The sequence below is a fragment of the Podarcis gaigeae genome (assembly GCF_964106915.1).
Source record: "Podarcis gaigeae genome assembly, chromosome: 18".
NCBI lineage: Eukaryota > Metazoa > Chordata > Lepidosauria > Squamata > Lacertidae > Podarcis > Podarcis gaigeae.
In genome coordinates, this window is record NC_139696.1 from 1,266,973 (window position 1) to 1,294,160 (window position 27,188).

The following is a 27,188-nucleotide window of genomic DNA, read 5'->3' on the forward strand; positions in this document are numbered from 1 at the left end:
AATGCCAGTGGACTGGAAGAAGCAAAGATCCCCAGTGTCGAAGTGATGATTCTTCAACATCAACTTTGTTGGACTGGTCATGTTGTGTGGATGCCTGATGGTCGCCTTCCAAAGCAACTCCTCTATTCCGAACTTAAAAATGGAAAGCGTAATGCTGGTGGTCAACAAAAGAGGTTCAAAGACTCTCTCAAGGCAAATCTTTTAAAATGTAGTGTAAACACCGGCAACTGGGGAACACTGGCCTGCGAACGCTCCAGTTGGAGAACAGCCTTTCCCAAAGGTGTCCTGGGCTTTGAAGACACTCGAACTCAGGACACAAGGGAGAAACGTGCTAAGAGGAAGGCAGGCTTGGCAAACCCTCACCGGGATCAACTCCCGTCCGGAAACCAATGTCCCCACCATGGAAGGATGTGTGGATCCAGAATTGGCCTCCCCAGTCACTTACGGACTCACTGTTAAGACCGTGTTCCTGGAAGACAATCTTACTCAGCTACGAGGGATCGCCAGAGAGGAAGAAGAAGATAGGGCGTTGGGTTGCGATATATCCTATTTTCCCCGGACGCAACTTCTTTTCCAGAATTAAAATTTCTGTCCGGGCATTTGACAAAACATCCAGGTTTTTTCTTTCGGTGTTTTTGTTTCCAGTAACCCAGGGGAAAAATCCTAGCGCCTTTTACTCAGATCTAAGCAGGCCAGATCGTGAAGCTGAGGCTCCAAGACTTTGGCCACCTCAGGAGAAGAGAAGACTCCCTGGAAAAGACCCTGATGTTAGGAAAGATGGAGGGCACAAGGAGAAGGGGACGACAGAGGACGAGATGGTGGGACAGTGTTCTCGAAGCAACCAGCATGAGTTTGACCAAACTGCGGGAGGCAGTGGAAGACAGGAGGGCTTGGCATGCTCTGGTCCAGGGGGTCACAAAGAGTTGGACATGACTAAACGACTCAACAACAACAAAGCAGGCCTGCAGCAGAGAATCGCGATCCACCAGGAATCTTTTTAATGTTGTGCTCCTTGTTTCTGCAAGGGAGAAGGAAACATCGAGAGGAAAAACCACAACAATGCAGACTTACTTGGTTGGGCCAGAGAACAGCGTTTTATTTGAACATTAAATTTAAATTAATTTTTTTTATTTAAAGTTATTTAAATTGTGATCTGACAGATCTGAATCACCCCAGAATATTCCTGCATTTCTACATGGTCCTTTCCAACTCTACAGTTCTATAATTCCAATCTGGTTTAATAATCTGTGTCTCCCCACTGCCAATTTCCCCAAAGCTGCATCTGAATTTGGCATTTATCTGTGACTTTGAACGGGTTGGGGGAGAGGAGGAAGGGGTCCGCAAAAGCTCTCATCATGTCGAAGGCAGTGGGTAAGTTGCTCTAGAGGAGAAAGATCAGCCTTTCCTGAAACGACAACAACAAAATGAATGAAAGCGAGTTAAAACAAAAACACAGAAGAAGCAATTCAATTTTATATTAACCAGCAGCAACTAGCAACATGGAATATGTAGGTTCCCTTAAAAAAAATTCATCTATTTAATTGTTAAATTTCACACGTTTCCCCATAGACATTCCATTGACTTCCCATCCACCATCCATGATGTTCTGCAGTCGCAATCGGAATTATTCAACCTCCATTGGAAATCAGGTTGATTATCAAAATGTTCAGACTCTGAGCTGTTTGCATGAAGCGAAGTTGCTTTTCCAGTTGAATTTGGGGGAAGCTCTTGAAGCATCCCTTGAGTTGAGCTACGGCTTCCGTGGCGCTGTGGGTTGGGTGGCGCTGTGGGTTAAACCACAGAGCCTAGGACTTGCCGATCAGAAGGTCGGCGGTTCGAATCCCCGCAATGACGGGGTGAGCTCCCGTTTCTCGGTCCCTGCTCCTGCCAACCTAGGAGTTTGAAAGCACATCAAAGTGCAAGTAGATCAATAGGTACCACTCCGGCGGGAAGGTAAACGGCATTTCCGTGCACTGCTCTGGTTCGCCAGAAGCGGCTTAGTCCTGCTGGCCACACGACCCGGAGGCTGTACGCCGGCTCCCTCGGCCAATAAAGCGAGATGAGCGCCGCAACCCCAGAGTCGGCCACGACTGGACTTAACAGTCAGGGGTCCTTTACCTTTACCTTGAAGCATCCCTTGCGTTGAGCTACAGCTTCCGTTTTTCAATTTGCTCCTTGCATACAGCTCAAACCCTGCAAATTTCGATAAATAAACCTGATTCGCAATGGGGGGCAGAATACTTTTGACTGCGCCGGGTTAAGTCAAGCCGGAGTGATGGATGCCAAATCTTTCTCTCGCGGCAGGGTGATCGCCACCCTTCTGAGCAAGGGATCGCCCCAGGGGAACCCTCTCGGCTCTGAAAACTTACGAGAGGGTCAAGAATGAAAAAGATCGCCAGCCCCCACAATAAGTACCGGAACGGGGGGCACCTGCGGCCGGAGGAGGACGGACGCCCCTGAAGGCGACGGTGGAGGGAGGCGATTTCGGACAGGTAGCCGTGCCTGGGGAGATAAAAGGTGAAAAAGAGACGTCAGGAAGGGGGAGGCAGACTGACGAGACACCCCCCCCGACAGATTATCTCTACATCAAATTATCACCAATATATGTGGGATGTGATCCATGAGAGGCAGTCAAGTACAACATTCCTTGCGATGCTAGAGAAGACATGCGAGGGAATGTTTGGTCCAGCCGGTCGAAACCTCCTGTTCCTCCTGGCTGGAGCATCCTTCCTTTTGCATGAAAAATAAGATTTTAACAGGCAATTTCCCTTTTAAAAATCTCGAACTGCCGGTTTCAGGTACGCTTGAGGTTTGTTTTTTGTTTTCAGGTCCGCTCGCTTTTGTCTTCCGACCTCAGTGCGTGTTTTTTAGGGTTGGTGCAAATGGGGTTTGAATAAGATGAATAAGATTGTGGGGTCTTTATTCTTTTAAGAGGGACTCAAAGGAACTTACCAGGAACATACAATTGAATCTGAAGACAGACTGAATTGTATAATAGTGAGAGGCTCACACGAGCCTGCAACCAGCCATCTGCTGTGCAAGTAAAAAGGGGGTGTAAACTCTGCTAAGTAAAGGAACTTGCTAGTGCAAGATTAGGAAGGATATGAATAAACAATATATCCTCTCCTGCCACCCTGAACGTTCCCACAAGATATATATATTTAGAAAGATTTGAGGAGCTACTGTATGGGACGTGATCCATGAGAGGCAGTCAAGTACAACATTCCTTGCAATGCTAGAGAAGACATGCGAGGGAATGTTTAGTCCAGCCGGTCAAAACTTCCTGTTCCTCCTGGCTGGAGCATCCTTCCTTTTGCATGGGATCGAAGATGGGCGTGGCCTCACCTGTCCAGGTAACAAAAGGACGAGTTACACAGCACACTTCTCACTTTTTGACTTCCTTCTTCGTTTCACCAGCTTTTAGCTAGGACTGCTCTGCTAGATCAGGGGCAGTGCAACGCCATAAATCGCTTCTGCGCATGCCCAGACGCCCCAAACCGTGCCTGCGCAGAAGCGATTTCCGGCGTCTGTGCATGCGCAGAAGCGATTTCCGGAGCTGCGGAAGAGAGTCCCTGCTCTGCGCTGGTTTAGCGCATTGAACGGGGACTTGCCGAGCTGCCAGCTAGGTTTGGGAGCAGCTCATGGGCCGGTTAAGCAACCCCCATGGGCTGCTTCCGGCCCATGGGCCTTAGGGTGCTGACCTTTGTGTTAGATTCTGTGATTTGTTTCTCTGCAACAGTCGAAAGTGCCATGGAGACTCGACTTACACACTTTCCTGCAGCGCTGCCTGCCGCGCCTCACAGTACTCCCTCTCCGCCTCGGCTGCGGCCTTTTCTCCCGCCGCTGCCTCCAGCCGCTCTTCCAAGCTGGCCGCCTGCTGCCGCCACCGGGACATCTCTGCTGCAAGCGGGAAAGGGCCGAGAGACGGGCTTGAGAACAACGGCACAATGCAGAAAAAGCTTTCCAGGCTTCCTCCAAGCCCACCCCTTCTCCAACAAGGTAGGGGGAAAGTATTATTATTATTATATTATTATTATTATTGGCTTATTAGCTTCTCCGGGGAGAAAGTTCCAGGCTGGATCTACACAGATATAAAAAAACACTGGAAAAAAACCGTTATAAAAGTTCACAGTGGAAATTACCATTGACTTCCTATTATTATTATTATTATTATTATTATTATTATTATTATTATTAGCTTCTCCGGGGAGAGAGTTCCAGGCTGGGTCTACATAGCTATAAAAAAACCCCTATGGGAAGAAAACCGCTATAAAAACTCACAATGGAAATTACCATTGACTTCCCATTTTGGCCATTATTATTATTATTATTATTATTATTATTATTATTATTATTATTAGCTTCTCCGGGGAGAGAGGTCCAGGCTGGATCTACACAGATATTAAAAAATGCTATGGGAAAACAACCGTTATAAAAGCTCACAATGGGAATTACCATTGACTTATTAACATCTTTTTCAATTCATTATTAACATCTTTTTCAATTCATTATAGATCGTTTCCCAGTAAGCTTTGCCCTTACTACAAGACCTATAAAGAAATCATTGCAGATGACCTTTCGTTTGTTCTGCCCTCGTAACATCCGCAACTCGGATGGGTGGGGTACAAGTGATAAATCATTATTATTGCACTTATTATTGTTATTACCCAGCAGGGCGCTGTTTCGACCGTCCATCTCCACCCCTTCAGCCTGGAGTGTGAACATCTCGCCGTGCAGCTCTGTCAGGTTGGCATCCAAAAGGGTCTGCAAGAGAGACAGAGTGGGGCAGCATCTCTTACGATGTGGGTCCTGGACTTGTAGCCCAACCCCTTGTATAGACCACGCCCACACAGCACCCTCCCACCTGTGGCCACGCCCCACCTTTGAAGAAACAGGCAAGGGGGGGAGGGTCTGCCGTCGCCAGTGCCGGATTTACATATAAGCTAAACAAGCTCTAGCTTAGAGCCGGACTCTCTTGGGGCCACCCAAAAAATTAGGTAAAGGTAAAGGGACCCCTGGGAATGAGGGTGGTGCTATGGGTTAAACCACAGAGCCTAGGGCTTGCCGATCGGAAGGTCGGCGGTTCGAATCCCTGCAATGACGGGGTAAGCTCCCGTTGCTCGGTCCCTGCTCCTGCCAACCTAGCAGTTCGAAAGCACGTCAAAGTGCAGGTAGATAAATAGGTACCGCTCCGGCGGGAAGGTAAACGGCGTTTCCGTGCGCTGCTCTGGTTCGCCAGAAGCGGCTCAGTCCTGCTGGCCACATGACCCGGAAGCTGTATGCCGGCTCCCTCGGCCAGTAAAGCGAGATGAGTGCCGCAACCCCAGAGTCGTCCACGACTGGACCTAATGGTCAGGGGTCCCTTTACCTTTACCCCAAAGTTGCTCATCTTTTCTTAGGATTGGTCCAACCAAAGTTGTTGACATCTCCAGAGAACCTGATGGTAAGGTAAAGGGACCCCTGACCATTAGGTCCAGTCGTGACCGACTCTGGGGTTGCGGCACTCATCTCACTTTAGTGGCCGAGGGAGCCGGCGTACAGCTTCCGGGTCATGTGGCCAGCAGGACTAAGCCGCTTCTGGCGAACCAGAGCAGCGCACGGAAACGCCGTTTACCTTCCCGCCAGAGCAGTACTTATTTATCTACTTGCACTTTGCTTTCGAACTGCTAGGTTGGCAGGAGCAGGGACCGAGCGACGGGAGCTCATCCCATCATTGCAGGGATTCGAACCGCTGACCTTCTGATCATCAAGTCCTAGGCTCTGTGATTTAACCCACAGCGCCACCCGAAGGAAAAACTGAATGCAAACCACGAATGCTTGCAACAATGGCAAAGCAAAGCTGTAAATTCACCCTTTGGGCAGGGGGTTGGACTGGATGAAACTTCCAATTCTGCCATTCTGTGAAAGAGGCTCTGTCTGTCGTGATGAGCTCTTGACTAGGACGCGACTGACGGTTTGCCGATGCCCAGGAGAGCACGGGAAAGTCGGCACAAAACTAAAAACGGACAAAATTTGGACGCTTCTGCAAAACCTCAAGAAATGGGGACAATCGCAGGCAGAGGAAATGGACTCAGGCCCCACAAAAACCTCCCCAAGCCCCCTTTTCCTGCCCTACAACCTCCACCAGCTGAAAAGGAAATTGCTTGAAGGAGAACAATGGAGGTGAGCGATTCCTTTTCCAGAGTTGGGCTTTTCCCAGGAAAAGGCAGCTATTGTGTCTGTTTATATTTCTCCAGGAGGACCACAAAGGCTCTCAAGGTCCCTGAATCTTGGCCTTCGTCCAGCCGGGCCAGTGACTGTGTGGTAGGATGTGTTTTTTTGAGAAGCTGGGGCTGAGTGGCCTTGCAGAGCGTACCTGGAGGCGGATAAAAATTATACGTCTGCCTGAAAAAAGAACTTTGGATAGGCGTGGCGGAGACTCGGAATAAGCTGTCTCTGCACCGGACTGTCTCAAAATAGAGTTTCCAAAAAAAGGGTTTAGGGTTCTTTAGGCCAGCTGGAGGCCAGATCTGTGCAGAGCCAGCACATAACACCCAACGTTTCTCCCCTGAAAATAGGGATGCCCTAACTAGGGCTTGCCGATCGAATGGTCGGTGGTTCGAATCCCCGCGGCGGGGTGCGCTCCCGCTGCTCGGTCCCAGCGCCTGCCAACCTAGCAGTTCGAAAGCACCCCTGGGTGCAAGTAGATAAATAGGGACTGCTTACTGGTGGGAAGGTAAATGGCGTTTCCGTGTGCTGCACTGGCTCGCCAGATGCAGCTTTGTCACGCTGGCCACGTGACCCGGAAGTGTCTCCGGACAGTGCTGGCCCCCGGCCTCTTAAGTGAGATGGGCGCACAACCCTAGAGTCTGTCAAGACTGGCCCGTACGGGCAGGGGTACCTTTACCTTTACCTTTACCTATTCCATCCCCTCCAATGTTTCTCCCGTGAAAATAGGGACATTCTATTCCACCCCCTCCAATGTTTCTCCCCTGAAAATAGGGACATCCGATTCCACCCCCTCCAACATTCCACCCGTGAAAATAGGGACGTCCTATTCCATCCCCTCCAACATTTCTCCCCTGAAAATAGGGACGTCCTATTCCACCCCCTCCAACATTTCTCCCTTGAAAATAGGGACGTCCTATTCCATCCCCTCCAACATTTCTCCCGTGAAAATAGGGCCTATAACGTTCCCCTCCCACCCGAGCCCAAGATACCACGTTCTCCAAGCAGCCCATCAAGGTGGCGTTGAGCCTCTTCCTGCTCTCCTTAGCTTGGCCAAGCTGCTTCTGCAGGTCCTTCTCTCGCTGGGCCAGCTTCTCCAGCTGCTTCTTGCGCCCGGCCCGTTCCCGTTCCAGCTCGGCCACCTTGTCCCCAAGAGCCGCAGTCTCGTTCGCCACCTGCTCCCGGCACCTCCTGAGCTGCCGAGCCGCTTCCGAGTGCCACGCCATGACGGCCACAGATATAGTCACGGCGGCCAAGACCAGAAGGAGGACCGCACACAAGCCCAGGACCTTCAGGGTGGCTTTGAGGGCCGAGGGATCCATTCTTCTCCTTCTTCTTCTTCCTGACAGGAGAGAGACTGTGCCGCTGGTCGTACTCCTCTCGCTATAATCGCCCTGCGTGGGTTTCCTTACGATCACACAAAGCCTTCATTTGGGGCTCACCACAGGCCGCAGGGAAGAAAACCACAAGGGAGTTATTTGTGGCCTTTTTCCCCGCCAGGAGTTGATGGGTTCGCCTCTGTGCCCTTAAATTATATCCAGCCCTTTTTAAAAAAATCACCAAGTAATTCGACCTCTGCTAAGTGCTAGGGCTGGGCCGATATATTGTTTTCAACACTGGGATGTATCAGCAGCTAAATATTGTGATATACCGATATCAGAACCTCCAAGTGTCCCTGTTTTCCAGGGATTGGCAGAAGCCGTCCCGGTTTCTGATTTGATTGCAGAATGTCCCGCAGAATGTCCCTATTTTCAGGGGAGAAACGTTGGAGGGGATGGAATAGGACGCCCCTATTTTCAGGGGAGAAACGTTGGAGGGGATGGAAGAGGACGTCCCTATTTTCAGGGGAGAAACGTTGGAGGGGATGGAATAGGACGTCCCTATTTTCAGGGGAGAAGCGTTGGAGGGGATGGAAGAGGACGCCCCTATTTTCAGGGGAGAAACATTGGAGGGGATGGAAGAGGACGTCCCTATTTTCAGGGGAGAAACGTTGGAGGGGATGGAATAGGACGTCCCTATTTTCAGGGGAGAAACGTTGGAGGGGATGGAATAGGACGCCCCTATTTTCAGGGGAGAAACATTGGAGGGGATGGAATAGGACGTCCCTATTTTCAGGGGAGAAACATTGGAGGGGATGGAATAGGACGTCCCTATTTTCAGGGGAGAAACATTGGAGGGGATGGAATAGGACGTCCCTATTTTCAGGGGAGAAACGTTGGAGGGGATGGAATAGGACGTCCCTATTTTCAGGGGAGAAACGTTGGAGGGGATGGAATAGGACGTCTCTATTTTCAGGGGAGAAGCGTTGGAGGGGATGGAATAGGACGTCTCTATTTTCAGGGGAGAAACGTTGGAGGGGATGGAATAGGACGTCCCTATTTTCAGGGGAGAAGCGTTGGAGGGGATGGAAGAGGACATCCCTATTTTCATTCAAGAATCCCCACGTGGCAGCTAATAATAATAATAATAATAATAATAATAATAATAATAATAATAATAATGCGTTACACGAAGCAACACCAGGAAGGCTGCAATTCCGTAGCCCTGCCTCCTGGTCTCCCCCCTCCTGCTCTTCCTCTTCCTTTCAGATTTGCTCAGCGGGAAGCAGGATCACTTCCCAATTCAGTCGGATACGCAGCTCCTCTCCGGAGAATGACCTGTTTATCCGTGCGCAACTTTGGGAACGGGTGAGCTCTCTTTCCCGGCCTTTTGGGTGCCCTCCGTTCCAACTCCCCGGGAGGCTCGGAGAAGGGGGTGGGGAAGACCCTCCGGACCGCTTTTTGGGTTTTGGGGTACCCCCCCCCACTTTGCACCCACTCCAAACCATGGAAGAGAAGGAAAGCTCTCCCAGTCTCCGCTGGGGGAAGCGCAAACTCTGGGTCGCCGTGGCGGCGCTGGAGTTCGCTGCCATCCTCATCTTGGTGGCCGGGCTGGCGCATTTTGCTGCGCACCCCGAAAGGGCAACGGAGACAGGGTACTGGGGAGAGGGCAGCAACGCCACCAGCAGCCTGGCCTCCCTGGGAACCGTGAACCGGACCCTGCAAGCCGCCGCGAAGCGCTGGGAGTCGTGCCAGAACCGCACGGTAAGCCGCAAATAAAATCGCAGGGTGGGATGGAAAAAAAGAAAGGGAAAGGGAATCGGAAGAAAATGTAACGGATAAGTTTGTAAACTGGTTGGAATTGGATACTCGGTCGCAAGAAGAGGCAAAATAAGAGAGGGGCGGGCAGAGTGAAGCCAAAGGAAACGTCCATTTGTTATGCGTAAAGTCTTTGTTGCTAAAATATCTGCGAAACCGGAAAATATAGGCGGTTGCAATCGGAATTATCCAACCCCAACTTGCAAATCTGGCTGATTCTCTAAATTTGAAGGGTTCCGGGTGTTTGCAAGGAGCAACTATAAGGAATAATAATAATAATAATAATAATAATAATAATAATAATAATAATAATAATAACAACAACAACAACAATTTCTGAAGAAGTGTGCATGCACACAAAAGCTCATACCAATAACTAACTTAGTTGGCCTCTAAGGTGCTACTGGAAGGATTTTTTAAAAAAATTTCTCATTTCATTTATTTATTTTATTTTGTTTCGACCACGGCAGACCAACACGACTACCTACCTGTAATAATAACAACAACCCCATAGTTGCCTTTGACTGGACTTAGCCATCCAGGGGTCCTGTGCCTTTGCCTATAACAATGCCAAATTATAATACAATTACTAATGCCAATCAATCTAATAATAATAATAATAATAATTATTATTATTATTATTATTATTTTTGTACCCCGCCCATCTGTCTGGGTTTCCCCAGCCACTCCGGGCGGCTTCTTGCCGAATATTAAAAACACAATACAGCATTAAACTTTAAAAACATCCCTAAACAGGGCTTCCTTCAGTTCTTCTTCATTATTGTAATTTTACTGCTGTTAGCCGCCATGAGTCTGTTTGACTTCCAAAATGTTCAGAAACCGAGGTGCGGCTTCTGATTGGCGCAGGCGCCCCGGAAACAATAGCCGACAGCTGCGTCAGACGATTGGCTTCCGGAAAATGTTAGGAAACCGGGACACTCACTTCTGGGTTTTTGGAGTTTGAGAACCAAGGTGTATGAGAACCAAGGCATTTGAGAACCAAGGTGTATGAGAACCAAGGCGTTTGAGAACCAAGGCGTTTGGGAACCAAGGTACCACTGTAGAGTGTTGGGGGACAGTGTTAACCTCGGTTGTCAATGCACATCCGGGGTGAGCCAATATGTCAAAATCGTCGATCGATGCCCTATTGTTCAACAACAAAATGTGTTTCCATGCAAACATGCAAAGGGTTGAGCTTCGTGGCTGCGGTCCCAGTTTCGCTTTCCCAGGAGTAAGCCCTCCTGAACCAAAGCATCCCTGGGTAACCAAGCGCAGAATTGTGGCCAAACCCTTTGCAAGACAAAACCAGAGCTCTGTGCCTTTGCTTCCACCGCAAAAGTCTTCGAGATTTTTGTCTTCAAGAACCAGCACTAACCAATTTTTTCCTCTCCCCTCCCTGTCTTTTATCCTTTTGCTAATTCTTCATCGTCATCCTTCTTTGCTGATATTTAATTTGACTGTTGAGGAACGCAGGTGGTGCTGTGGGTTAAACCATAGAGCCCAGGACTTGCCGATCAGAAGGTCAGCGGTTCGAATCCCCGCAATGATGGGATGAGCTCCCGTTGCTCGGTCCCTGCTCCTGCCAGCCTAGCAGTTCGAAAGCACGTCAAAGTGCAAGTAGATCAATAGGTACCGCTCCGGCAGGAAGGTAAACGGCGTTTCCGTGCGCTGCTCTGGTTCACCAGAAGCGGCTTAGTCCTGCTGGTCACATGACCTGGAAGCTGTACGCCGGCTCCCTCGGCCAATAAAGCGAGATGAGCGCCGCAACCCCAGAGTCGGCCACGACTGGACCTAATGGCCAGGGGTCCCTTTACCTTTACCTAATTTGACTGTTTACCATTCCAATGGATCGTTGAATATTGCCTTATTCGATATAAGCTGTTTCTTTTAAAGCTATTGTGGCTTTTTCGTCTTCGATCATTACGGCGTGGTCGATCTTTGGCATTGTTTTCCTTTTTTGGGAAGGGTGCGGATATAAGTGGGACTCCAAAGCGCCTAGCTTTATTTATTTCTCTTACACATCCCCCACTACTTCTTTTTAAAACAAAGTACAGTAATAATAATAATAATAATAATAATAATAATAATAATAATAATAATTTTTATTTATACCCCGTCCTCCCCAGCCAAGGCCGGGCTCAGGGCAGCTAACAAGCAATAATAAAAACGAGTAATACAAAACGAGAAAGGATAAAGATAAAATTCAGTACAAAACAAACAACCCACAGCAATTTAAAACAGCAGCAGAAAACATAAAATCCTGAAAATGTTTACTTAAATAAAATGGTCTTAATTTTATTTATTTTCTAAAGACGTTTGCAGTAAAGGGGCGAGGTAAATTTATTTTGGGAAGCTGATTCTCCTCCTGGTTCCCACCGGTTTTATCTCTCGTTTTCTATTGATTTTCTTGTGCCTTGTAATATTTTTCTCATTTTTTTTTCTCATTGTTGATGTCTTGCCTTGGAGCAGAGAGCTCTAGAAGCCAACGCCTCCAGCCTGAGCTCTGAAATGACCCGGATCAAGACCCACTTGGGCCTGAAGGAATTCGAAATTAAAGGCTTGGAAGGTGAGATTCTGGGATGTCCAAAAGGTTTGGGAAGATCCTAGGAAGAGGTGGTTTGGGGCTGGAGGGGGGCGAGGAGCGGAGTGCAGAACTGGGACCTCAGCCTCGGTGGCCCCCCAGACCTCTCCATGTGGCCCTCGGGGGCCTCTCCCTAGGCCACACCCCTTTCCTAAGCCACACCCCTCACCTGCTCTACCTAGCAACCTCCCCAAGGGCTGGCTATCTATCTATCTATCTATCTATCTATCTATCTATCTATCTATCTATATCTGTCATCTTTTTTAAAAAATAGCTTTTTTATTCAAAATTAAAACAAAACATATTATCCAGAAACATATCATCCTTATTCCCCCCCCCCCATTTTTCCTCCCTCCTCCCACAGTTTTTCAGCTTTTTGGGCAGATCTTTCCCTACAATCCCTTACAGAAATGCTTCAGGTTTTTAAACAAATGTTAAATAGAACATTTTCTTCAATTTGTTGTATATCATTTCCCAAATTTTTAAAATTACCTTACAGTCCCACCACATATGATAAAATGTCCCCTCCTTTACCTTACACTTCCAACATATATTTGAACTAGTTTATCTATCTATCTATCTATCTATCTGTCATCTATCTATCTGAAGAAGTGTGCATGCACATGAAAGCTTATACCAAGAACAAACATAGTTGGTCTCTAAGGTGCTGCTGAACATTTTTTTAATTTTTTTATCCATCATCTATCTATATCTATCTATCTATCTATCTATCTATCTATCTATCTATCTATCTATCATCTATCTATCTCTATCAGTTTTACATAAAAGTTATACACCAATAAAATATTTGAAGGTTATTTGAAAGTTGATGGGCATCGCCATTCAAATGGCGGAGCCTTTGGCATGAAAAACAGGTGTTTTGCCACCCAGGCCTTTGTGTTTTGGGGGGATTAAAATGGCCCTATTTTTTCCCATTTCCCAGACGAGGTCACGCTCCTGAAAAACTGGACACAGATGCTTCAAGGTGTAACGTAAGTGAGACCCACGTCCGACTTATGAGGAAGGTGCTGTTGGGGGTGGGTTGGTGAGCAATGAGGCACCTGGTTCTGTTCTGGTGAGGTCAGGGACAGTGTCCCCATTTTCCAGGGACAGCGCCGGATTCACAGAAGCCGTCTCGGTTTCTGATTTGATCCCAGAATGTCCTGCTTTTATTTAGGACGTCCCTATTTTCAGGGGAGAAACGTTGGAGGGGACGGATTAGGACGTCCCTATTTTCATTGGAGAAACATTGAAGGGGACAGATTAGGATGTCCCTATTTTCAGGGCAGAATCAATCAATCAATCAATCAATCAATCAGTTGCTGAACTGGGTTCCACACAGTCACAAAAACAAATGAACCGAAAAGGCCTCAAAAACAAAAAACGCAAAACAAAGAGCAAAGACAAAAGCGCCAGACTTGATCCATTCTGGAAGTCCGTTCGACTTCCGAAATGTTCAAAAACCAAGGCGCGGCTTCTGATTGGCTCAGGCACCCTAGAAACAATAGCCGACAGCCACGTTGGACGTTCGGCTTCCGAAAAACATTGGCAAACTGGAACACACTTACTTCCGGGTTCTCAGTGTTTGGAAACCAAGGCGTTTGAAAACCAAGGTAACACTGTACTAGCGAACCGTAGGTTAGATGGACCCCTTGTGAGAGAATCGGGCACGTATCGTGCGACACAGTCGATGCACTGATTTGACACACTGTTTGGAAAGGCCTTGCGGCAGCATTTTCATCATGAGCTGATTTCTTGCTTTCTGCCTCTCTCCATCACAGCAAACATCAGGAAGAAATCATCGCCCATCTTCGGCAGCAGCAGCAAAGGAGGCTTCCAGCCAGCAGTGGAATCGCTCTTTATGGTGACCTGGCATCTCTGTGGCTCACAATGGCCGTGGTACTCCTGGTTTGAGGAGCCAGAGAGGCAGAGATGCCCGCCATCGTTCAAATCGACAGATCGCCAACGTATTAAGCCCTAGCCTGAAAATGATGCGCAGATGGTATTTAACACCAGCTGTTGTTTAGTGGTGTCCGCCTCTTCGTGGCCCCCTGGACCAGAGCACGCCAGGCCCTCCTGTCTTCCACTGCCTCCCTCATGCTGGTCTCTTCGAGAACACTGTCCCACCATCTCGTCCTCTGTCATCCCCTTCTCCTTGCGCCCTCCATCTTTCCCAACACCAGGGTCTTTTCCAGGGAGTCTTCTCTTCTCTTCTCCTGAGGTGGCCAAAGTCTTGGAGCCTCAGCTTCAGGATCTGTCCTTCCAGTGAGCACTCAGGGCTGATTTCCTTCCCAATGGAGAGGTTGGATCTTCTTGCAGTCCATGGGACTCTCAAGAGTCTCCTCCAGCACCAGAATTCAAAAGCATCCATTCTTTGGCGATCGGCCTTCTTGATGGTCCAGCTCTCACTAACACCAGCTAAGCTTGCTAAAATGTACAAGACAAGAACCAGTGAGTGTTGGAAATGTAAAGAAAGGGAAGGTTTATTCTACCACACGTGGGGGCCTTGTAAAGAGGCGAAGGCTTTCTGGGAAATGATATAAGACGAGTTAAAGGTGTTTTTTTCGGGGCGGGTGTAAGGATCATGCTTCTTTTCCCAAAGAAGTCGCTTTTTACGCTTCGAATGTCCATATCTGCCATAGCAACTTCACTTCACTGGCATAGGCAGAAAACACAGACTATGAGGAGAAGAGGAAGAGGAGGAGGAGGAGGAAAGACACAACAGCCATCAACCAGGGGCTCTCGGTTATGTCAACGGCGACATTCTGCTGGTGGTAATTCTGCCGTTTCTCTGGCATCTGGTTTTGAAACCTGGAAAGACAAAGCGGTTGAGGAAATATGGGGTCACTCGGGCTACCTCTGGGGCGATGCAGTCCCAAATCAAATCAAATCAAATCAAATATCAAGAACCTTTATTGGCATCACAATATAACACATTTCAAGTCACTGGGATCATTAAAAGGACAAGGGTGAAGCTATCAAGGATTATAAGGACACAATATGGTCGCATGGAAAAAGATCAAACCTCTCCATTCTGAAGGAAATCAGCCCTGAGTGCTCACTGGAAGGACAGATCCTGAAGCTGAGGCTCCAAGACTTTGGCCACCTCAGGAGAAGAGAAGACTCCCTGGAAAAAGACCCTGATGTTGGGAAAGATGGAGGGCACAAGGAGAAGGGGACGATGGAGGACGAGATGGTGGGACTGTGTTCTCAAAGCTACCAGCATGAGTTTGACCAAACTGCGGGAGGCAGTGGAAGACAGGAGGGCCTGGCGTGCTCTGGTCCAGGGGGTCACGAAGAGGCGGACACGACTAAACGACTCAACAACAACAACAACATGGTCGTGTGCATATGAATGTTCTGCTACACCCTGTCTATTTTCCGAAAGGATAACCCTTTTGGGTAGAATTGTGGCTAAAGAGGAAGCTACTAAGGCAGGGATATCTTTGTCCCGGTCTGCCAGGAGAAACCTCGTTTGGCTTCTTCTCGTAGTTATGGGCCGGAGTTCCAACATTTTGCTCAGCATCAGCAGGCGACGTCTGCTGTGCAAAGGGAAATCTAAGAGAATGCGGTCCATTGAATTGGGTCCTCCTTATAAGACACAATAAGGGACGTGGGTGGTGCTGTGGGTTAAACCACAGAGCCTAGGACTTGCTGATCAGAAGGTTGGCGGTTCAAATCCCTGCAATGACGGGGTGAGCTCCCATTTCTCGGTCCCTGCTCCTGCCCACCTAGCAGTTCGAAAGCACGTCAAAGCGCAAGTAGATCAATAGGTACCACTCTGGCGGGAAGGTAAACGGCGTTTCCGTGCGCTGCTCTGGTTTGCCAGAAGCGGCTTAGTCCTGCTGGCCACATGACCCGGAAGCTGTACGCCGGCTCCCTCGGCCAATAAAGCGAGATGAGCGCCGCAACCCCTGAGTCGTCCACAACTGGACCTAATGGTCAGGGGTCCCTTTACCTTTACTATAAGACACAATATACAATTTGAGGACAGGGGAAAGCTGTGGAAGGTAGATTTGAAATTTACTGACTGTTCTCTGCTGAAAGAAAACTATATGAAAATGATGTATAGATGGTATAATAAATAAATATCAATTGCTGTTATTGGTTGGCTGATAGATCATTTCCCAATAATCTTTGGCTTGTTTCCATGGGTCACCACATGTGCATTAATGTTCCCTCTCCCCCTTGACACAATTCCTGCATAATTTTTAAATACATTTTAACAAGCTTGCTAGGTACCTTGGTTGCCAAGCTTAATACGTTCCGGAAATCCGTTCCAAACTAAAGTGTTCCAAAACCAAGGCGTGCTTTTCCATAGACGGTCATGCAAAACGGATTAATCCGTTCCAGACTTTTAAAAACAACCCCCAAAACAGCAATTGAACATGGATTTTTACTATCTAACGAGACCACCGACCCATAAAATGAAAGCAAGAATCAATCTATCAGTTCCATACAGTCACGAAAACAAAATGAAAAAGAGCAGCGAAAACAAAAACGCAAAGTAAATAGCAAAAAAGCAGACAGACCTCAGCGTAACACTCAAAACGGAGCACGTTCGGCTTCTGAAAAAAGTTTGCAACCTAGAACACTTCCTTCCGGGTTTGCAGTGTTTGGGTTGCAAGTTGTTTTGGCACCAAGGTGTTTGAGAACCAAGGGACCGCTGTACTCTTTTTAGGGTTTTGGGATGCTGGATTCAGTGCTGGATTGGGGGCCCCCAAAAAAGTTAAAAGGAAAAAAACCTGGATGTACATTTCCAAAATATAAGATAAAAAACTTATAAAATAGAACCTACATATAGCAGCCGTGTTTTGTGTGGGCTCCAAGGATGTAAGTCATGGGCCCCGCCTGCTCCCTAAAATATCCCTGCTTTGCTCCTTTCTATATATAGGGTGCCTACATTCTGCATGGACTGGTTGCACAGCAACATGGGCAAATGGCTTGAGATACCTTTGAGGTCCGTAAATTACCATATAGCATATATTCAGCAGTGACAATTTGTTGTGGACAAAGGACAGCTGGACATAGTAAGGGCCCCATTACCTTCAGGAGCTGAGGGCCTCATCAAACCTAAATCCGGCCCTGGGGGATTGTACGAAACTTCGACCCACCCAGCAGGAAATGCAAAAACAAATATGAACTCACCCTAGACACTCTTACCATTGCTGGTTATTCCTCCAGCTCTCCAATTCTCTTTCTTTACTGGACAGCTGCTGCACAAGGCCGTCAATTTTCCCTTTGAAAAAGAAAGGAAACGTCCTTCAGATTTTCCACCGCCGATTCCACCACCTTTCGGAAATCTCCCTCTCTCCCCCCGCATGACCAGGAATGGGGGATACCAGGCCTGTGGGAGAAATGCGGCCCCCATGGACTCTCTGTCTGGCCCCCGGAAATCTCCCCAGGCCATCGGCCGCGGCTCCTTTGGCCGAGATCCCTGCATTGCAACGGGTTGGGCTAGATGACCGCTGGGGTGCCCATTCGTACTCTACAATTCCACGATGCACACACTGCTTTTGCTTCAAGGGCCTTGTATGAGTTGACAGAGCCCAGAACACCTGAGGCCCAAGGGAGCGCAGCTGCAACCGAAATTGTTCAACGCCACTCCGTTGCAAAAAGGGGTTTATTTATCAAAATTTCCAGACTGTCCGCCATTTGCAAAGGAGCCAAACGTGGTCTTCAGGGTGAAGCCCATGAAGAATATGTTTTCCTGTGATTGTTAGCTGATTCCATGTCATCTTATGTATATAGAGAAAGAGAAAGAGAGGGAGGGAGGGACGGAAGAGGGAAAGAAAAAGAAAGAAAGAAAGAAAGAAAGAAAGAAAGAAAGAAAGAAAGAAAGAAAGAAAGAAAGAGAAAGAAAGAAGGAAAAGAGAACGAGAGGGGGAGAGAGAGAAAAAAGAGGAAGGAAGGAAGGAAGGGAAAGAAGGAAGGAAAAGAGAAAGAGAGGGGAGAGAGAGAGAAAAGAGAGGAAGGAAGGGAGAGAGAGAGAGAGAGAGAGAGAGAGAGAGGGAGAAAAGAGAGAGAAAGAGAGAAAGAGAGAAAGAGAGAAAGAAAGAAAGAAAGAAAGAAAGAAAGAAAGAAAGAAGAGAAAGGGGCAGAGAGAGAAAAGAGAAAGAGAGAGAAAGAGAAAAGAGAGGGTGGGAGGGAGAGAAAAAAGAGAAATTAAGAAAGAAAAAGAAGGAAAGAAAGAAAGAAAGAAAAAGAGAAATATATATATATGTATATATATATATATATATGTATATATATATATATGTATGCAGGTTTTGGTGTCCTCGGGTGTCTTCCCGTGTAAAAGTTGGGGTGTCTAGGCGACGTTTCGACGAGGTCTCACTCGTCATCTTCAGGCTGGTGCTTTCGGCTTCTTGTTACTGGAACAGAGCGGGATCTCAATGTTTGAGTTCCTATAAATACTGTAGAGGGGGTGTGGTGTCTAGCCTCCAATGTTCTGGGCAGAGAGGAAGTTCCCAGGCTAGTGTGCCTTTTCTTCTTTTGTTCCTTAATTACTTGAGAGATACCTTGAGTGATTTCTTGAGTGATATCCTGAGTACCACTTAGGTGGGTCATTAGGTGTGGATTAGTTGCTAAAGTCTTTGTGTCTTGACCTCTTGAACTTTGTGAAGAGTTTTCCTGAGAAGATGGCTGTATTGCACTTAGTTGTGCTTTGGCTTGGCTTCGTGTATAGGGGCGAGCTGTGGTTTTGTGGCTTGTGTCAGCCAGATCTGTGTAGGGATTGCAGGGGGGTGCAGCATCCGGAGGTGCCACCATGGACTGGCTACTGGATGGTGTCAGTAATTCATCTGTGGAGAGGGTCTGGGTTTGGGTCTGGTGTGGTTGATTGGTGTTGGCGTTCTGTGTGCCTCTGGATCTGGTGTCAGTTTTTGTGGGGAGGGCTAATTTCCAGATGTCTGGCAAGCGGGATGTGTCGTCACGCTTGTTCATGTTGTGAGGGTGTTTCTCTATCTCGATGGCTTCCATGATTATTCTCTTGTGGTGATGTTCCGTGTTAAAGAGCAATTTGGAATCTGCAAAATTAATTTCGTGTCCTGTTTCTTTCATGTGTTGGAAAAGAGAGGAAGTTTTTTCTTCTTTTTTGACGGCATTCTTGTGTTCTGCGATACGTGCATTTATTCGTCTGTTTGTTTGTCCAATGTACGTGGCTGGGCAGACTTTGCAGGGTATTTCATAGATCCCTTGGTTTTCCAACTGGATTTTATCCTTGGGGTTTCTGAGGATATTGGCTATTTTTTGGTTGGTGCAAAAGGCTGTTTTGATATTGTGTTTATGGAGGATTTTGCTAATTTTATCTGTAGTGCCCTTGATATAAGGAAGGAGGGCCATGCCATTGTTTTCTTCTGTGTCTTGGTTTTTGGGGGGTGTTTCCTTTTGGATTAGCTTCGTAATCCTGTTTTGCTGGTATCCATTGGCACCCTCCACAGCAACCCATGAAACAAACAGTACATAACATATCAGACAGGATCCTCACCACAACTGAAACCAAAGTACTCTCCAAAGGTTTCAACTTTGCAGTCGCCCCGAGACGCATCCCCACGGAAAACATCATATGCGGAGTCGAAGCTAGCCTAACCAAATTCAACCCAGATGAAGCCAATAAAATCAGACTTGAAGTCACCAACATCCTCTGCTCCAGCAAACCACCCAGAAGCAATTTACACAAAGAAGAACAGAAAGCACTCACCAACCTGAGGAAAGACAACAACATAATCATTCTCCCAGCAGACAAAGGTAATGCCACAGTGGTGATGAACACATCGGACTACCAAGCAAAACTATCAAAGCTACTCCAAGATCCTGCCTACAAACCTATAAAAACAGATCCCACCACCTATCTGGAAAAAACCACCAAATCCAAAATAAAAGCCTCTCCTATCAGTGAAGAAATCCAGCTAAGAATCATCCCCAGAGAAAAATCATCCAGATGCCCCAAACTCTACGGCCTCCCCAAGATACACAAAGAAGGAACACCACTCAGACCAATAGTCAGCTCCATAGGCTCACCTCTACAAAATCTCGCTAAATTTCTCGCCAAGCAACTTCAGCCCTATACAGAATCCATCTCTTCACACGTACCAAACTCCTTCCAGTTCATAGAAACAATAAAGAAGCAAAACCTACATCCTAATGACCTACTTGTGAGCTTCGATGTTGTATCTCTCTTCACACAAGTGCCCATTAATGAAGCCTTGACAGCTATTCAAAACAAATACAATCCCCCCGAATACATCTTGGACCTGACCAACCACTGCCTAACCAACACGTACTTCATCCACAATGGACAAAGATACAAACAGATAGAAGGAGCACCTATGGGATCACCCCTCTCACCGGTCATCGCAAACCTGTACATGGAACACTTTGAAACCAATGCTTTAGACAAGTCAGAACACAAACCCAAACTTTGGCTCAGATATGTTGACGACACCTTTGTAATTTGGCCACACGGGAAGGAAAAACTGGATAGCTTCCTCACACATCTCAACAACTTACACCCCAAAATACAATTCACTATGGAAATAGAAGCCAACAACCAACTTCCCTTCCTTGACGTCCTAATCTACAAAAAACCTGATGGCTCCCTAGGACACACTATCTACCAGAAAAAAACACACACCAACCGCTACTTACATGCACAATCACACCACCACCCTGCACAAATAAACTCCGTAGCCAAGACTCTCATCTCCAGAACCAAACGCCTGGCTGACAAAGACCACTTGACAACTGAGTTACAGAATCTCTCAAATGTGTTAATTGCCAATGGATACCAGCAAAACAGGATTACGAAGCTAATCCAAAAGGAAACACCCCCCAAAAACCAAGACACAGAAGAAAACAATGGCATGGCCCTCCTTCCTTATATCAAGGGCACTACAGATAAAATTAGCAAAATCCTCCATAAACACAATATCAAAACAGCCTTTTGCACCAACCAAAAAATAGCCAATATCCTCAGAAACCCCAAGGATAAAATCCAGTTGGAAAACCAAGGGATCTATGAAATACCCTGCAAAGTCTGCCCAGCCACGTACATTGGACAAACAAACAGACGAATAAATGCACGTATCGCAGAACACAAGAATGCCGTCAAAAAAGAAGAAAAAACTTCCTCTCTTTTCCAACACATGAAAGAAACAGGACACGAAATTAATTTTGCAGATTCCAAATTGCTCTTTAACACGGAACATCACCACAAGAGAATAATCATGGAAGCCATCGAGATAGAGAAACACCCTCACAACATGAACAAGCGTGACGACACATCCCGCTTGCCAGACATCTGGAAATTAGCCCTCCCCACAAAAACTGACACCAGATCCAGAGGCACACAGAACGCCAACACCAATCAACCACACCAGACCCAAACCCAGACCCTCTCCACAGATGAATTACTGACACCATCCAGTAGCCAGTCCATGGTGGCACCTCCGGATGCTGCACCCCCCTGCAATCCCTACACAGATCTGGCTGACACAAGCCACAAAACCACAGCTCGCCCCTATACACGAAGCCAAGCCAAAGCACAACTAAGTGCAATACAGCCATCTTCTCAGGAAAACTCTTCACAAAGTTCAAGAGGTCAAGACACAAAGACTTTAGCAACTAATCCACACCTAATGACCCACCTAAGTGGTACTCAGGATATCACTCAAGAAATCACTCAAGGTATCTCTCAAGTAATTAAGGAACAAAAGAAGAAAAGGCACACTAGCCTGGGAACTTCCTCTCTGCCCAGAACATTGGAGGCTAGACACCACACCCCCTCTACAGTATTTATAGGAACTCAAACATTGAGATCCCGCTCTGTTCCAGTAACAAGAAGCCGAAAGCACCAGCCTGAAGATGACGAGTGAGACCTCGTCGAAACGTCGCCTAGACACCCCAACTTTTACACGGGAAGACACCCGAGGACACCAAAACCTGCATTCCTGTACCCGTGAAAATCTACGAAAGCAAATATATATGTATATATATATATATGTATATATATATATATATACATACATACATACATATATGATATTTTCTTTATGAATTAGCATCGTATAAATTATTATTATTATTATTTAAAGTAAGTAAATATAATGAACTGGGACAGATGTGGAAACCTCTGGTTTTTGCCTGGCGGAAACACGCGCATCTTTGCCTTCACACTCTTAGGGTGGGCTTCGCAGTGAAGCATTGGATCAGCCCATTCAGTGGGAGGGAGGAAACTGGACTTATTTTGGGTTAGGGACAACCCAAAGCATCGTGCTGCTCAGCCGTCACCACGATGCCATCTCTGCTGGTTTCTCACCTCGGAGCTTCTGGTTCTCCTGCTGTAGATTGTTCCTTTCCTTCTCCAGAGACGCGGTTTTTCCTTTCGTGCTGTCCTATAGCAGGAGAAAAAAAAATACCTTGAAAATCGTGCCTGGGGGGGGATTTCTGGTTCACGTCAACCATATAACCCAGTCCTGAAAGACCTACATTGGCTCCCAGGAGGTTTCTGAGCACAATTCAAAGTGTTGGTGCTGACCTTGAAAGCCCTAAACGGCCTCAAAAGCCCAATAGAACTGAAGGAGCTGTCCATGGATGCGCAGGGCAATTCTGTGTCCAGGATGGCTGTCTCCCAGCTCCATCTGGTATGCAGGATGAGACCCTCCCTGCCTACAGACTGTCTGGCCAGAGTGGTGCATGCTCTGGTTATCTCCTGCTTGGACTACTGCCATGCGCTCTCCGTGGGGCTGCCTTTGAAGGTGACCCAGAAACTGCAACCAATCCAGAATGCGGCAGCCAGACTGGGGTCTGGGAGTGGAGACCATATAACACCAGTCCTGAAAGACCTACATTGGCTCCCAGGACGTTTCTGGGCACAATTCAAAGGGTTGGTGCTGACCTTGAAAGCCCTAAATGGCCCAGTAGACCTGAAGGAACGTCTCCACCCCCATTGTCCACCTCGGACACCGGGGTCCATCTCCCGAGGGCCTTCTGGTGGTTCCCTCATTGCAAGAAGCGAGGTTGCAGGGAACCAGCCAGAGGGCCTTCTTGGTGGTGGCGCCCACCCTGTGGAACTCCCTCCCACCAGATGTCAAGGAAATAAAGAACTACTTGACTTTTAGAAGACATCCGAAGGCAGCCCTGTTTATGGAAGCTTTTAATTTTTGATGTTTTATTGTGTTTTTAATATTCTCTTGGGAGCTGCCCAGAATGGCTGGAAAAGCCCAGCCAGGTGGGCGGGGTATAAATAATAAAGGTAAAGGGACCCCTGGCCCTTAGGTCCAGTCATGGCCGACTCTGGGGTTGTGGCGCTCATCTCGCTTTACTAGCCGAGGGAGCTGGCATACAGCTTCCGGGTCATGTGGCCAGCAGGACTAAGCCGCTTCTGGCGAACCAGAGCAGCACACGGAAACGCTGTTTACCTTCCCGCCGGAGTGGTACCTATTTATCTACTTGCACTTCGTGCTTTTGAACTGCTAGGTTGGCAGGAGCAGGGACCGAGCAACGGGAGCTCACCCCGTCATTGCAGGGATTCGAACCGCCGATCTTCTGGTCGGCAAGTCCTAGGCTCTGTGGTTTAACCCACAGCGCCACCCGCATCCCAGATAAATAATAAATTATTGTTATTATTATCATTATAGGAGCCCCTCCCAGCTTCGAAGATCCCTTATTTTTACCAGTTGAGCTTGGCAGGACTCCCAGTGCTGTTGCGTCTCGCCCAGGCTCTGGTTGGCAGCTGCCAGCTGGGTCTGCAGATCACTGCTGCCCTTAATCGCTTTCTCCAAAGCCATCTTGGTCTTCCTGAGGGTCCGGTTTGTAGCGGCCAGTTGCCTGTCGCTCTCCATTTTCCCTTTCTCCATCTCCTTTTTCACAGCTGCCAGTTGTTCCTTGAGAGATGCCACCTTGCCCAGCAGTTGGGTTCGGTCACATTCTGGTTCCAAAACTGCCCGCGGTTGATCCGAAAGGAGCATAGTGATCCATAGAAGGAATTGGAGGACGATGACAGCTGCACACCAGAAATGGGTCTTGCTCCATGGCTTGGTAAAAGAGAGCCACTTGATCTTTAGATATTCTAGGGATCTGCGCACACCCCGCTGCAGTTCATCCATGGCGAAGGCAAGTTGGGAAACACCAACTTTCGACTCCAGCTTTCGAAACACGAGCTTTCAAATCTCAAAGAGTGATTCCTCCTGGCTCTCTCCGGCAACAAGATTTGGGCCTCCCTCCTCCCTCCATTTCCGGGAATTTGTGAAATCCAGCAGCCGAGAGGAATCGAAACTGAACCAGGCCACTGCATTTATTTATTTATTTGGAAAGCACTGTTATAAGAAAAAACTGTTCCCTTTCCCCTTATCCAAGAGCCAGTATTGAGTCCTTATGAATGTGTGTTGTACAAACTGAATGATTGGGTCCCCCCCCCCCCCTGCAACACTTAAACCATAGCTTTAACTATACGAACCTTTGTTGGCAAGGTGATGTCTCTACTTCTCAAGATGCTGTCTAGGCCTGTCATTGCCCTTCTCCCAAGAAGCAGGCGTCTTTTAATTTTGTGGCTGCTGTCACCATCTGCAGTGATCATGGAGCCCAAGAAAGTCAAATCTCTCACTGCCTCCATTTCTTCCCCTTCTATTTGCCAGGAGGTGATGGGACCAGTGGCCATGATCTTTGTTTTTTGGATGTTGAGCTTCAGACCATATTTTGCGCTCTCCTCTTTCACCCTCATTAAAAGGTTCTTTAATTCCTCCTCACTTTCTGCCATCAAGGTTGTGTCATCTGCATATCTGAGGTTGTTGAGATTTCTTCCAGCAATCTTAATTCCAGCTTGGGATTCATCCAGCCCAGCCTTTCGCATGATGAATTCTGCATATAAGTTAAATAAGCAGGGAGACAATATACAACCTTGGCGCACTCCTTTCCCAATTTTGAACCAATCAGTTGTTCCATATCCAGTTCTAACTGTAGCTTCTTGTCCCACATAGAGATTTCTCAGGAGACAGATGAGGTGATCAGGCACTCCCATTTCTTTAAGAACTTGCCATAGTTTGCCATGGTCGACATGGTCGTATTAAGTGTATTAGTGTATTAACTTATGGTCTGTGTGTGTGGTTTGGGAGCTGCACGGCCAGGGAAAAAACAATGCTGTCCAGGTTTGTAAAGACTGCGGAGAGAATAATTGGGTGCCCTCTTCCCACCTTGGATCAAATCTGTGCTTCCAGGTGCCATAAGAAAGCGGCAGAGATAGCGCAGCACAGTGCGCACCCCGGAAATTATCTCTTTCAGCTTCTGCCTTCTGGAAGAAGGGACAGGGTTATAAAGGCCAGGACTAGCCGCCTGAGAAACAGTTTCTACGCAAAAACAATTCTGGTTCTAAATGCAGCATAAGGGGTCTCTATAGTATAGTGTATTTTAAAATGGGGTTTCAGAGTTTTTAGGGGTTTTTGAACGTTTTATGTAGTTTTGTAGTTTATGTAGTTTTATGTAGTTTTTCAATTTCATTGTTCTGCATGGGACAATGACAATAAAGATATCGGATATTGTATATCGTTCCGGAGGTCTGTTCTTAACCTGAAATATTTCTTAACCTGAAGCACCACTTTAGCTAATGGGGCCTCCTGCTGCCGCTGCACCACTGGAGCACGATTTCTGTTCTCATCCTGAAGCAAAGTTCTTAACCTGAAGCACTATTTCTGAGTTAGCTGAGTCTGTAACCTGAAGCGTATGTAACCCGAGGTACCACTGTATATAACTTAGAATTCCTATAACAGCATGAAAAGAAACTCTGCCGCTGGGAGATAGGAAAGGGGTCCCCTCCTCTCCGTAAAGGTAAAGGGACCCCTGACCATTAGGTCCAGTCGTGACTGACTCTGGAGTTGCGGCGCTCATCTTGCTTTACTGGCCGAGGGAGCCGGCGTACAGCTTCCGGGTCATGTGGCCAGCAGGACTAAGCCGCTTCTGGCGAACCAGAGCAGTGCACGGAAATGCCGTTTACCTTCCCGCCGGAGCGGTACCTATTTATCTACTTGACTTTGACGTGCTTTCAAACTGCTAGGTTGGCAGGAACAGGGACCGAGAAACGGGAGCTCACCCCGTCATGGGGATTCGAACCGCCGACCTTCTGATCAGCAAGTCCTAGGCTCTGTGGTTTAACCCACAGCGCCACCCGCATCCGTAGAGCAGCCTTATTTCCAACAGGGGTGACCTCTGAAGCGGGCCAGGCTCCCTGAAACCACCAGTCCTGACCAGTATGGTGATGGGAGTTGGACTGGGCACCAGTTTGGGGAAGGCTGCCATGGAGAGCGAGGGAGTTTCTGTTGCTGGGAAATGAAGCGGTTCTGAGAAAGGTGTGTGCTTGTGGTGACTGCAAAGGGGGACACACCCACCCCATGCCAAATTCCAAGAGAGGGTGTTTCCAAATCAGGACTCGAACCCATGGCTTCAAGTTACAAGGAAGGAGATTCCGGCTTGATGTCAGGAAGAGCTTTCTGACAGATGGAGCCGTTCGACTGTGTAGGGTAAAAGGTGGTGGATTTGCCTTCCTCGGAGGTTTTTAAGCAGAGGTTGTTTTAGCTGAGATTCCTGCATTGCAGCGGGGTTGGGCTGGATGACCTCCAAAGGTCCCACCCACCTCTACAGTTCTGTGATTCTATCATAATAAGGGAATGGCATTGTTTGGCTCTGGTTTGCCTTACCACTGGTCTTGGACCATTTCTCACCTTCAGTAGCAGCAGGGGGGGGAATCGCCCGGAGGCAGTGTGGTACAGTGGTTAGAGTACCCTGCAAGGAGCTGGGTGTAAAGGTAAAGGGACCCCTGACCATTAGGTCCAGTCGCGGACGACTCAGGGGTTGCGGCGCTCATCTCGCTTTACTGGCTGAGGGAGCCGGCGTACAGCTTCCGGGTCATGTGGCCAGCAGGACTAAGCCGCTTCTGGCGAACCAGAGCAGCGCACGGAAACGCCGGTGACCTTCCCGCCGGAGTGGTACCTATTTATCTACTTGCACTTTGACGTGCTTTCAAACTGCTAGGTTGGCAGGAGCAGGGACCGAGCAACGGGAGCTCACCCCGTCATTGCGGGGATTCGAACCGCCGATCTTCTGATTGGCAAGTCCAAGAGGCTCTGTGGGTTAACCCACAGCGCCACCCGCGTCCTAAGGAGGTGGGAGAGCAGGGTTCAAATCCTGAGCTCAGCCACAAACCTCTCTCTGTCTTTCTGGCTACTTGCCAGGGTGGCTATGATCTGTCTCCAGAGAGGGCAATGATTCTGAAT

At 47.8% G+C, this 27,188-nt stretch overlaps 3 protein-coding genes across 6 annotated transcripts; 1 reads left to right on the top strand and 2 right to left on the bottom strand.

The window, feature by feature from the left end:
• Positions 1-1,074: 1,074 nt before the first annotated feature.
• Positions 1,075-7,943, bottom strand: CCDC194 (coiled-coil domain containing 194). 3 transcript variants are annotated; one of them, XM_083720755.1, is made up of 5 exons: positions 7,200-7,943; positions 4,668-4,764; positions 3,768-3,900; positions 2,370-2,502; positions 1,075-1,405 (listed from the first exon to the last, which is right to left on the bottom strand). In XM_083720755.1, the coding sequence occupies exons 1-5, from the start codon at positions 7,527-7,529 to the stop codon at positions 1,382-1,384; spliced, it is 717 nt and encodes a 238-aa protein (XP_083576881.1). In that variant the 5' UTR covers positions 7,530-7,943; the 3' UTR covers positions 1,075-1,381. The 3 variants fall into 3 exon arrangements, with proteins under 3 accessions (XP_083576881.1, XP_083576883.1, XP_083576882.1); XM_083720757.1 differs by having other exon boundaries at positions 2,431-2,502; positions 7,200-7,917; XM_083720756.1 differs by having other exon boundaries at positions 2,416-2,502; positions 7,200-7,917.
• Positions 7,944-8,761: 818 nt separating this feature from the next.
• Positions 8,762-14,031, top strand: LOC310835827 (uncharacterized protein). Its single transcript, XM_083720809.1, has 4 exons — positions 8,762-9,290; positions 11,814-11,910; positions 12,869-12,917; positions 13,707-14,031. Exons 1-4 carry the CDS (start codon positions 9,033-9,035, stop codon positions 13,837-13,839), a joined length of 537 nt encoding a protein of 178 aa, XP_083576935.1. The 5' UTR covers positions 8,762-9,032; the 3' UTR covers positions 13,840-14,031.
• A 350-nt stretch (positions 14,032-14,381) lies between these two features.
• Positions 14,382-24,156, bottom strand: LOC310835788 (uncharacterized protein). Of its 2 annotated transcripts, none has more exons than XM_083720753.1 (4): positions 23,601-24,156; positions 22,244-22,319; positions 17,089-17,164; positions 14,382-14,736 (listed from the first exon to the last, which is right to left on the bottom strand). In XM_083720753.1, exons 1-4 carry the CDS (start codon positions 24,030-24,032, stop codon positions 14,604-14,606), a joined length of 717 nt encoding a protein of 238 aa, XP_083576879.1. In that variant the 5' UTR covers positions 24,033-24,156; the 3' UTR covers positions 14,382-14,603. The 2 variants fall into 2 exon arrangements, with proteins under 2 accessions (XP_083576879.1, XP_083576880.1); XM_083720754.1 differs by having other exon boundaries at positions 17,074-17,164; positions 23,601-24,153.
• Positions 24,157-27,188: the final 3,032 nt, after the last annotated feature.